General features: G+C 47.1%; 1 protein-coding gene across 1 annotated transcript; it reads right to left on the bottom strand.

Moving 5' to 3' along the window:
- Nucleotides 1–1,374: 1,374 nt before the first annotated feature.
- Nucleotides 1,375–12,495, bottom strand: LOC118082680 (golgin subfamily A member 6-like protein 22). The gene is made up of 3 exons (XM_035110494.2): nt 12,460–12,495; nt 9,323–10,384; nt 1,375–1,557 (listed from the first exon to the last, which is right to left on the bottom strand). Exons 1-3 carry the CDS (start codon nt 12,493–12,495, stop codon nt 1,375–1,377), a joined length of 1,281 nt encoding a protein of 426 aa, XP_034966385.1.

Below are 12,495 nucleotides of genomic sequence, written 5' to 3'. Positions count from 1 at the left end.
GCCACCCAATCTTAAACAACTCCTCACCCACAATAATACAACCACCAGACTTAACATGGGCACTGGTACCAGAGCCTGCAATAAACCCAGATGCCAACTTTGCTGCCACATACACCCGGACAACATCATTACTGGCCCCAACAACATCCAACATACCATCTCAGGACTATTTAATTGCTCATCTTCTAACATTGTGTATGCCATCAAATGCCAACAGTGCCCTTCAGCTCTCTATATTGGACAAACAGGCCAAACCCTACGCCAAAGGATAAATGGACATAAATCTGACATCAGGAACCATAAGACAGAGAAACCAGTAGGAGAACACTTCAATCTCCCAGGACATTCTATACAAGATCTCAAAGCAGCTGTTTTATTACAGAGAAATTTCAGGAACAGACTGGAAAGAGAAGTTGCTGAATTGGAACTCATTACCAAGCTTAAAACCATGGAACCACCTGGGATGAATAAAGACATCGGATTCTTATCTCACTATGCATGATCAAGCTTTCTTTAGCGCCTCAGCCCTTGCTTCCCCCCCCCCGGACTAATTGCAGTCATCAGCAGTCGTTAACAGCCATCTACAGGTTTACCACTCCCATCAGCCCATCACCCATTCCCCCCCACCCCCCACCCTCTGTATATATATAAGGGCCTGACACTTCTGTTTCAAGTGTATCTGAAGAAGTGTGCTTGCACACGAAAGCTCATACCAAAATAAAAACTTAGTTGGTCTTTAAGGTGCTACTGAAGGATTTTTTTTCTATTTTACATGTACTGCTAGTAATTCACATGTACTGCTACCCCGCTCTCCCGCCAAGTCATTTATAAAGATGTTAATTGATGGGATGAAGGAATGCTCATCAAATCTGCAGATGACACCAAACTGGGATGGGTAGCCAATGCTGCAGAAGGCAGAGTCGGGATTCAAGATGCAGATTGAAGAGCTGGGCCCAAACTAACAAAATGAGTTTCAATAGTGATGAATCTCAGGTTTTACACTTAGGCAGGAGGAACCAGCTGCAGAAATATAAAACTGGGAACACCTGGATTGCTAGTAATATGTGTGAAAAGGATCTAGGAGTTTCGGTAGACCACAAGCTTAACAAGAGCCCACAGTGTGATACAGCGGCAAAAAAGCTAAGGCTATTCTAGGCTGCATCAACTTCTTTCTTTGGGGCCAGAGAAAGATTGACAGAACTGGGGTTTTTTGTTTGTTTTTTGCAGTGCATGGGGTGGGTTTGCATTTTGTGCATGTGTTGTGGGTATTGGCAACAGGGCTGCAAAGAGGAAGGTTGCATTAAATAAAGTCTGTGAAAATGCTGGTTCTGGGTGCATTGCCGGGGCCCTGTGAGCCATACATGCCAAAGACTCTTACTTCCAGAATATTTTAATGGCACATATGAGGATGACACCAATGGCAAACATCTCGTGCTTCTTAATGAAGAAGAGCACCAGTTCCTTTGCTATGTAGATGACGTGTATGAAGATGAAGCAATACAGGAACAAGGTGAACTGGTCATGAGGTAACAGGAAATGATGGCTTCCCCCAGAAGGCTGTGGAAAGAGCAAAAGGAAAAGATGTGAAGTTCCAGTCGTGTTGCTGCAGGTCACCAAAAGGCTCGCTGAACATTCTCTTTCTCCTTTGCAAGCAAGCACCAGTAATTCCCGCATTACACTTCCATAGTGAAATCTTCCTCCTGCGCTGCTTCAGCCAGCCGCCTGACTTGCAGAATTTATCCCAGTAAAGATTGAGGGCACAAGGAGAAGGGGACGACAGAGGACGAGATGGTTGGACAGTGTTCTCGAAGCTACGAACATGAGTTTGACCAAACTGTGGGAGGCAGTGGAAGACAGGAGTGCCTGGCGTGCTCTGCTCCATGGGGTCACGAAGAGTCGGACACGACTAAACAACTAAACAACAACAGTCCACTACTGTTGTGCCCAGAACGTGTTGCAGAATCCACCCACAATAAAACACCAGTGTGGGTGGGCCTCTTATTAAAGGTGAGTAGCTCTCATTGCGGTCAGTGCTTGGGTAGAAGGCTCCTTCAGAGCCCTGTCCAAACAGCTCTGAGCTTCCTGAAGGAAGAGCAAGACAGAGGATAATGGAGGAATAACCATTCTTACCATAAGCGATCGAAGCTCAAGGCAGTAGGTGTGTGAATAACAAGGCTGCACACCACACTAGGCAGCCTTTTGTTTCACTAGGCTCTCACTGTCCCATGATGCACTTCTGTAACCTGCCACATGTCATAGATGCCTCACTGTGACATCACAGCCCGCCTGCTGCTACCACTGGCTCATCGCTCAGTAGTAGAGAACCTAATTTCCATACTCTGAATGCCGAGCAAATGGCAAAAGGAAGTGGGTTTTTAGCTCAAAGGCCTCATTTATAGTGCCTATTGCAATGCTGGGCTGCATCTACACAGCTATAAAAAATGTTCTGAAATTGCTTTAAAAAAACTTTTTAAAGCTCACAATGTAAAATTTCATAAAGTTCCCATTTCAGCTCTACAGCGCCATCTGGTGTCACAGTGTTCTAACACATTTATAACTTTGGGTTTTCTTTTTTTACTAATGTAGCTGAGTCCCAGGTTGGTATATAAACATGTAGGCTTCATCTGCAAAATACCGTAATATTTATGTGGCGGAGGTTTTGTGTTCTGTCTTATCCCTCTTTTCTATCATCCCAACCTATCATCCCAGTGATAAAAATGAGCAGGCCTATTGGATTGCCACCATAAACTATAACTTTTCACCATTTCAAAAAATAAAATAAAAATCTGTTACCTGATTAAAGGAATCTTTTTCGATTAACTGCATAGGTTTTAACTGTATATGAATAAAAACAATAGTTCTAGCGCAGCATGTACTTCTCTCCCCCTCCCCGTCCTAGCCCACAGGATGATGCATGCGTTCAGTTGTTTTATATTTATTTAAAGCATTTTAATCTTGCTTGTCGGAAAAGAAAAGCTCCCAGAATACCTCCCAGATGTCTGCGATAAGGCGGTTTCTGCCCTCAGACTTTCGTGAGCCCCTCCATTTTATGCTCAGGTAATATATACTGTATGTATAAATAATTCCATATATCCTAAAGACATGTAACCATGGGAAGCTGCCTTTTAATACTACTACTACTAATAATAATAATAATAATAATAATAATAATAATAATAATTTATTTGTACCCCGCCCATCGGGCTGGGTTTCCCCAGCCACTCTGGGCGGCTTCCAACAAAATATTAAAATACAATAATTCATCAAATATTAAAAGCTTCCCTAAACAGGACTGCCTTCAGATGTCTTCTAAAAGTCAGATTGTTGTTTATCTCTTTCACATCTGGTGGGAGAGTGTTCCACAGGGCGGGCGCCACTACTGAGAAGGCCCTCTACCTGGTTCCCTGTAACTTCTCTTCCCGCAGTGAGGGAACCGCCAGAAGGCCCTCGGCGCTGGACCTCTGTGTCTGGGCAGAACGAGGGGGGTGGAGACGCTCCTTCTGGTATACTGGACCGAGGCTGTTTAGGGCTTTAAAGGTCAGCACAATTGGTCCATTCAGTTCTGTATTGTCTGCCCGTTGAGGCACTCCAGGCTTCTAGGCAAAGTTCTCTGCCAGTCCTATGTGGAGATGTCAGGGATTGAATGTGGGACCTTCCACATGGGAAACAGATGCTCCGTCACTGAGCCCCAGCCCTTCCCTAGTTTTGCCACACCACTATCTTTAACTCACACATGAGTATGCTTGATAGCACAGGAAGGTGCCTCTGAAAAAACAACATCTGATGATGGTTCCTCAGATTGGTTACGGTTGTTTTCCTATGGTCTGAAAGCTGTGCGCAACTGGCTGTCGGGCTATGTGTTTCCTCCTCCTCATTGAAAAAGTTGGCCACCACTCCATATATCTTTTGGAACAATGACCAGCGCTTCCTCTTTCTGATCCCAGTCTCCTCCCCTCCTTGCCTTTGTGATCTGCGGGCACAAAGCAGCCAGCTGTATGTGTAACGGACAGTCTGTGTCTTAAATTGAGTTGTTGCCTTATTCATTCACAACAGACCAGGCGGCTAGGAGGACAACAAGCCCCTTTGTCAGGAGATGTAGCCAGAGGCATGCTGACCGTCTCCACTGACTTCATATTTATCTGGTCTCCTCTCCTCCTCCTCTGCGAGTTAAACAATGTGATGCTTTGTCTCCAAGTTGTGAGCGAGCAACTTTTCCTTCCCTCGCTGCAACTTCAGCGAACTATTTATTTGTATTTATCTGCCCCAATTAAGCCGCACATGTCTCACCAAAGAATGAATGAGAAAATGTTATTGAATGGTGAATGCTGGAAGGGAGAGTCTCTGTCTCTCTGTGCGGCCTGTTTTAAAGGACTGTGAGTGCAGACAGGTGGAGTTCCACTTCTCCTTTCTAAGTCAGTAAAAAAAAAGAGCCTTGAAAAATACGTTTGCAGAATTGCTAGAGACAGTTGTGGAGAGGGAGAAGAGTGTTTACTAAGGAGCTTAGGAATTTGCCTTATACTGAATCAGACCTTTGGTCCCCATCTAGGTCAGTATTTTCAACACTGGCTGGCAGCAGCTCTGCTTGGTTTCTAGCCCCACAATCTCTCTCTCTCTCTCTCTCTCTGTCTGTGTGTGTGTGTTATATGAACATATTTAATTCTTACTAACTCCACCCAAGTTTCACCTCCCATTTTCTTAAACCTTTTTTTATATACGGTATATAAAAGAAGTTTCCTAAAAGCAACAACAAACCCCTCTCCAACAGCCTTTATGTGTCCCAACTGCGTAAAAGGCAAAAAGAACTCCGTCATCTCAGCAGAAGAACACAATTAGTCGATCCACAGTTGAACCACAAGCTCTGCCTTGCAGCTTTTCGAAGCCTGAAACTTCAACATCCAGCTGCATTCGGAAATTGCATGCATGCGCTTGCAAAAGACATGGGCTACTTTTTGCATACAGTATTTACAAGGGACCCAAACTTCCTGCATTACTTTTATTTTCTTGCTTGAGGAGGAGCTGGGCGACATCTGGAAGTGGTGTATATGACCTTTGGGTTGAGTTTAGCTGAAATCTGCTGGGCAAAATTGGAATGGGGGAGCACCTTTTTACTTGATCAACATGTTGGGAACAGATTAATCTAACAGTGTGATTAACTAAACTGGAGCCCAAAGTACATATTGTTTACAAATGAGAAGGGGTAGGATATGAACAGGCTGTGACTTCAATCCCCTATATACTTACCTGGGATGGGAGTAAGCCCTATTGAATATGGTGGGATTTCATTTCCATGTAGGCATGTGCTGTGAAATAAATGGCAACCTGATTTCTCCATTATGCCAGGGATAGAGAGCCTAAATTCAAAGTGCTGGTTTTGATTGATAAAGCCATACGTGGCTGACGATTGCAGTACTTCAAGGACCACGTCTCCTGACATGAACTGACCCAGCGCCTGTGATAATACTCTGAGGCCCTTCTTTGTGGGCTCACTCGATGGGAGGTTCAGAAGGTGACAGCACAGGAACAGGCCTTTTCCGCAGTGGCCCCCCACTTGTGGAATGCTCTCCCCAAGGAGGTACACCTGGCACCATCTTCATCTAGTTAGGCAAACACTTCTCTCTGTACCCCAAGCTTCTGGTTCTTATTTTATAGCTCTATAGCGTACAGGAGGGCGGTTCAAAAAGTATATACATGGTGCTTAGAGAATAACTTGCACCTAAATATTAGCAAGACAAAGGAGATGGTGTTGGACTTGCAGAGGAAGAGAGGGGAACTAGCCCCGTTGTATATTGGGGGGGGGGGGTTGTGTGGAGAGAGTCTCTTCCTTCAAATTCCTGGGAGTTTACCTTAGTGAAGACCTCACTTGGAAAAACAATATAACTCAGGTGGTTAGGAAGGCCCAACAGAGACTTCATTTTCTCAGGGTCTTGCGAAAGAACAGTGTTAAACAACAATTGATGATCTCCTTCAACCCGTCCACATTAGAAAGTGTCCTCTCATATTGTATCACAGTGTGGTACGTTGGCTTGACAGCCACGTACAGAAAGTCTTTACAGAGGGTGGTGAACACAGCACATGATATCATGGGATGTCCCCTGAGCCCGCTAGATGACATCACAAGGGATCATTGCCTTAGGAGAGCGAAAAAAATTCTCAGGCACGATTCACACGCCGGCCAGCACCTCTTTAATCTTCTACCCTCGGCCAGGAGATATAGAAGTATAATCAGTTGTACCAACAGGCTAAAAACCAGCCGTGGGCTGTTAGGCTGCTGAATGGAAAATAATATAGTGCAACTGACTTCTGGGGTTGGTGTGTTGTGCGACAAGCACACAGAGTGCAATGTGATTGAGTGTTTGTGGGGTGGGGGAGGCTTGGTTAATTTCATTGTACACAGGTTGTACATTAACAATAAAGGTTTTAATATTATCTATTGCTATATTCTTAGACTTCTATTTTTGCTTGCGGTTGGTTTTTAATGCAAGTCGTTTTGGTCGCTGTGTGAGAAAAACGACTAACAAATAAAAATAAAAATAACCACCCTTCAGATGTTGTTGGACCACAACTCCCATCATCCCTCTGAACATGGGAAATGCTGGCTGGGGCTGATGGGAGTTGGAGCCAAACAACATCTGGAGGGCCAAAGGCTCCCCATCACTGGATTATGACACCTGACCCAGACGAGCTCAAATAATAGTCATACAGTCCGGCAGAGCCTGTATTACTTCTTCAGCACAGCTGTGGTACTATGTACATGCCAAAAGCCCCTGTAGACTCTCCGTTAAACTCCCAGAGGTCAAGCTTGAGCTGGGAGATGAACCAGGATTGGAATCTAATGGTCTAACACTTCTATCTTCTCAGGGCTGCCCTAGGAGAAATGCCAAGCCTGGGAGGAAATGCTTTTGGCACCTCTGTTCCCTGCCTCCCATGGCCAGTTTTACCGTGTTGCCAAGTGGTATGGCTTGCTCAGGACAGCAAAAACCTAGTGTCCTGTTGTTCTCAGGGTTCCCTAGAGATGTTCATGAAAAGGACCCCAAGCAGGCATGCTGAGTTGGGCCCAACATTGGAGGGTCTGTCGCGCATGCATGATGTCACATGTGCGACGCCCTGGTCCCCCCATTGGGCCATGCCTGCCAGGATGTGTGGGTGCCTGCCAAGATGCTGTGGCAATCGCGGCGGGGGGCACAGAAGGCATGCCAGCACATGCCTAGGGGTAGTGGGGGATGACAGCACTCTCAATATTGGAGGGGGGGGTCATCCCTCTGCCATGAAATATTGAGGGGGCAGAAGCCTTTCCTGCCCCCTATAGCCAGTGCCCCTGACCCAAAGTTAGCTCTCAGTAATTTTGTTCTAGCTAACAGCAGGCAATACACTCAGCAAACATCAAGTCATCAAGCTCTCTCTTCTGTGTGGCCCTTGGCACAAGCGCCCAACTCGCCTACCCATAAAACCAGACCCGTATTTGCTATGCAAGTACTGGAACATGGGTGGCACTGTGGGTTAAACCACTGAGCCTAGGGCTTGCCGATCAGAAGGTCAGCAGTTCGAATCCCTGTGACGGGGTGAGCTCCTGTTGCTCAGTCCCAGCTCCTGCCAACCTAGCAATTCGAAAGCATGTCAAAGTGCAAGTAGATAAATAGGTACCGCTACAGCGTTTCCATGTGCTGCTCTGGTTCTCCAGAAGGTAAACGGCGTTTCCGTGTGCTGCTCTGGTTCTCCAGAAGCGGCTTTGTCATGCTGGCCACATGACCTGGAAGCTGTACGCCGGCTCCCACGGCCAATAACGCAAGTTGAGTCGGTCATGACTGGACCTAATGGTCAGGGGTCCCTTTACCTTTACCTTTAAGTACTGTCAACCACCAGCGATTGTGTTCCAGGTCATTGTGCACATCGCTGGAGCAGACATAAGTCTACCTACCCCACTCTGTTCTGCCCCTGCCCCCATTCCGCCCTCCTCTGGGTCCAAAAATGGCATGCACATGTACGGTTGCTCATCCTTTGAGCTCGTGCAAAATGGTCATTCCCTGTACACATCTCATGGAGGAAAACACAAGGCAGAGAGTCTAGCATGTTTTAATCAAAGTATAATATACTACAGGCAATGCAAAGCAGAGGTTCAAAGTTATAAGGGAGAGACATTCTGTGTGTATTCGCTGATAGCCCAGCCTATGGAAGGAAGGAAGGAAGCCAATAGACAGGGCACACGTTCCTCATTCAGACTGTGGAAGAAAGAAAAAGAATTGCATGAACAGGATTCGGAAGACAGGGAGTCAAACCTGGTCCCTTTCAAATTTCCATCCAAGGGTGAAACCCACCAGTGCCCAAGCTCAGTGACCAGCAGTGAAATAGCAACAAGCCTGGAAACATTCAGGAGCACCAGTGGAATGTCACCCATAAATGATGACTCCTGTGCTGGCAAGATCACAGGTATCTGATGGTACATTTGATGTTTTAACATAGGGCCCTGCAGCAGGGGTAGGAACCCTGGGTTCTTCCAAATGTCGCCGGACTACCCCTGAAAATTGTAAACTTGGAAAGTAGTACCATCAAACTGCCTCCAACACTCTTAACCACATTATCACATCTTCCCATTTTCTCTCATTTTTGGTGTGTGTGTGGGATCATAGTTAATTTTTTAAATCAGTACTATATGCCACCCTTTGCCGATAAGGTCTGAGGGCAGCGGGCATCTATATCAATATAAAAGCAATGCCATAAAATACAGGTCAGATTATAGTAAAAACAGTTCTGTAACTCTAAGATACCAGAGGAAAAGGCTGCGTTAACAAGAGACCCATCCATGTATCTTTTTTTAAATTGCACAGTTGTGATGATTTGTGCTCCTGATGCTATTGGGATGGTCAATACCATTTGTGCCTACAAAATATTCCAAGTGGTCGCATTGGTTCATTCCCGATTAGTGCCGATCCCTCGGTTTCCTGCTCACATCCCGTAACTTTTTTATATAGCGCAAGCGTTCTGGTTTATTTCCGTCTGGCTTTTGCCATGCTGTAGTCCTTCCAGACTGAAATAAAGTGGCAGCACTGTGGGAACATCAGAGAACAAACTGGAGCAGGATAAAACCCACCACTTGGGAGCTGCCATTGTGTCAGTAACATGTTGTGGAATCCACCTGCAATAAAGCACCCGTCTGGAGGAGCCTGTATTGGTCATAGGATGTTATTTGCATTTTACAGTCATCCCCACCAGAGCAGGTAAGAGGCAAGCCAGAGTGAAAGGGTCTCTGCATACAAGAAGGCTAGAAAAAGGCTTGCGATCCGGTATTACCAAAACCTCCCTTCTTACCTCCCGGTATCCCCTTTACCTCCTTGAGTGGCGCCTGCTGCTGGCGCAGCTGTGCCATCTTCTCCTCATGCTGCCTCTGCCTCTCATTCTCTTCGTGTTCGTATTTGAGCCTCGTCAGCTCAAACTCCATCCTCCTCTTCTCCAGCTCAGTCTCGATAGCTAAGTCTAACCTGCTGCTTGACCACACCGGCTCTGCTCCGCTCACCACAATGCGGGGTACCTGCAGACCCAGGTGCTCAGTCACCTCGTCGGTCTTCTGTTCCGGTGGCACTTGCGGCCTTTCTGCCTCCAGGATCTTCTCCAGTGGCTGTTCAGCCTTTGGGCCTTCCTGTTGCCCACTAGGCTCAGAGTGGGACTTCTTTTCAGTCACCTCTGGCAAGTAGACTTCCATGGCCAGCTGCAGCTCTATCCTCATCTTCCCCACCTCACCAAAGGTCTCAGAAAACGACTCGGCTGCGGCTTCTGCCTTGCTCCCCGTCGCCTTTGGGCCCACCACTCGGATATTTCCTTGCCGCAGGCGCAGCTTCTCCATGGTTTCCTCGTGCTGCCGCTGCTTCTCCTTGTCCTCGTACATTTTCCGCTCGTGCTGCCGCTGCCGCTCATTCTCCTCAGAGATTTGCTTCAGCTTGGCCAGCTCAAATTCCATGCGCATCTTCTCTAGCTCAATTTCCGTGATGGGGTCCAACTTGCTCCCGAGCTGCTCCTCGTCCCCTTGGCCAGGGGTTCTGTATGGCAAGTGCTGGCGTATGTTCTCCATCTTCTCCTCGTGTTGCCGCTGCTTGTCATTCTCCTCGTGCTGGCGCTTCAGAAGGGTCAGCTCAAAGTCTAAGCGCATCTTCTCCATTTCGCTGTCGGCTCCCTGGGTCTGCTTGGCGTTCTTCCGCTCCTGCTCCTTGGCTCCTTGGCCGTCCTTCTCCTCTCTGTGCTCATCCTTCTCCTCTTTGGCAACCGCGTCTAACGGCAGAGGGCTGCTGGCAGCTTCTAGCTGCCTTCTGGTCTCTAACGTTGTTCGTTGGTCTCCGTTAGCGAGTGTGTCAGTCACAATAGTGGAGATAGCTGGGGATCCTGAACCGTTGGCATCCTGAAACAGATTGCGGGTGGGGAAGGGAGAAGTCACACATGCATTTGTGAGAAGACATCATCCACAAAGATCACATCAGGGGGCGGGAAATTTAAGGAAAAAATTCAACTGGTTTTAATGCACTAGTGTCAGGCTTTGGGGAATCAGCTTCCTCCCCTGTGGCCATAAATGAGCAGATCAAACAAAAGGGAATTCTTACCAGTTTCTTTAATAAACACAGCAAAGGACAAAAGAAAGTGTCTACCCAGAGTGGTGGTGCTCTCAATTAAAACTTACACCCCCTCCATCCCTATTAATCATCGTAACTTCTATGTCTTGTAATCTGAGCTTGTACCCTCTGCGCTTTCTGTTCTGAGACTTCCTGAGCTCTTCTTGACCTTGAGAAGAGTGGATAAATGCTGTCCAATGACTGTGAATCTGTTAACCCTCTCTCTCCAAGTGTTTCTTTTCCTACCTGTTCCCCATCCAGTATTTCCCAGCTTCTGCCTTCTGAACTATGCCCCACTGCAAACCACTGTTTCAAATCTATACTGTCTTCCCGCTCCTGGAAAGATTCAGGAGCAGGGGGAGGGGGTTGCTCCCACCATTCCTTCTCAGTGCAGAGCTCCTCAGCACAGTCCGTGACAGCGAGGCCAAAATGGCTGTGTTGCACAAAAGGGCACAGCAACCTGGAGCAGGCCTCTTAGTTTGGCTGCCCCTGTTCTGTGGAACAGCATCCCAGTCCAAATATGAAGGCACCCACTATTCTTCACTTTCCCAAATGCTCCAACTTTTTCTGAACAAAATCTGGGACACCCACACCCACCATGATGCACCCCCCCCCCGGCCACCTCTCACTGCTCACACTACTTGCCCTCACCCTCCCAGCACTCGTCGCTTGCTTGCACCACTCACCCTCTCTCTAGATCCGGCATCCCCAAACTTCGGCCCTCCAGATGTTTTGGACTACAATTCCCAGATTCTCCCCGACCACTGGTCCTGTTAGCTAGGAATCATGGGAGTTATAGGCCAAAACATCTGGAGGGCCGCAGTTTGGGGATGCCTGATCTAGATGCTCTTGCCGGGCGGTCTGGCATTCAGCAGAGTCATGCCAGATCACTGGACTGGAAGGCTCTTTGGCGTGACCCTGCTGACAATCACTGGAGTGTGTGTCTCTTTGACCAAAAAACAGGACATTCTGGGATTGAAAGAAGAAGCCTAGATTGGCTTTTGGATACAGGATGTCCCACTAAAAATGGGACAGTGGGCTTTTCAGAAACAATGGAAGACATTTTTATTCTAACAAGCTTTCACAGCTGAATGGATGGAACTCTGCCATGGGTGTCTACTTCATACTGAAAGACATACATTGCAGTACGTTTCCAAGCATAAGTCTAAGTGTTGGTGCTGACCTTTAAAGCCCTAAATGGCCTCAGTTCTGTATACCTGAAGAAGTGTCTCCATCCCCATCATTCTGCCCGGACCCTGAAGTCCAGCTCTGAGGGCCTTCTGGCGGTTCCCTCACTGCGAGAAGTGAAGTTACCGGGAACCAGGCAGAGGGCCTTCTCGGTAGTGGCGCCTGCCCTGTGGAATGCCCGTGTGGTGTAGTGGTTAAGAGCGGTAGACTCGTAATCTGGGGAACCAGGTTCGCGTCTCTGCTCCTCCACATGCAGCTGCTGGGTGACCTTGGGCTAGTCACACTGGTCTGAAGTCTCTCAGCTCCACCCACCTCACAGAGTGTTTGTTGTGGGGGAGGAAGGGAAAGGAGATTGTGAGCCGCTTTGAGACTCCTTCGGGGAGTGATAAAGTGGGATATCAAATCCAAACTCTTCTTCTTCTCTTCTTCCCATCAAATGTCAAGGAAATAAACTACTATTTGACTTTTAGAAGATATCTGAATACAGACCCGTATAGGGAAGGTTTAATGTTTTATTACCTTTTTCGATACATTGGAAGCCACCCAGAGTGGCTAGGGCAAGTTAGTCAGATGAGTGGGGTACAGATATTTTTTATTACTATTAACCTTTATCTGCTGTTATTGTTATTTTGTTTTCAGCTGTCCCCCCCTCCCCCCTGTATTGTATTTTGCACATTACCTTGAGACGTACCAAAACTTTGTTGTTGGCATCCAT

This window comes from Zootoca vivipara, chromosome 3 (genome assembly GCF_963506605.1).
Source record: "Zootoca vivipara chromosome 3, rZooViv1.1, whole genome shotgun sequence".
Classification (NCBI taxonomy): Eukaryota; Metazoa; Chordata; class Lepidosauria; order Squamata; family Lacertidae; genus Zootoca; species Zootoca vivipara.
Note: the sequence above shows the minus strand (reverse complement) of the source record. Positions and strands in the feature narration are given on the sequence as shown.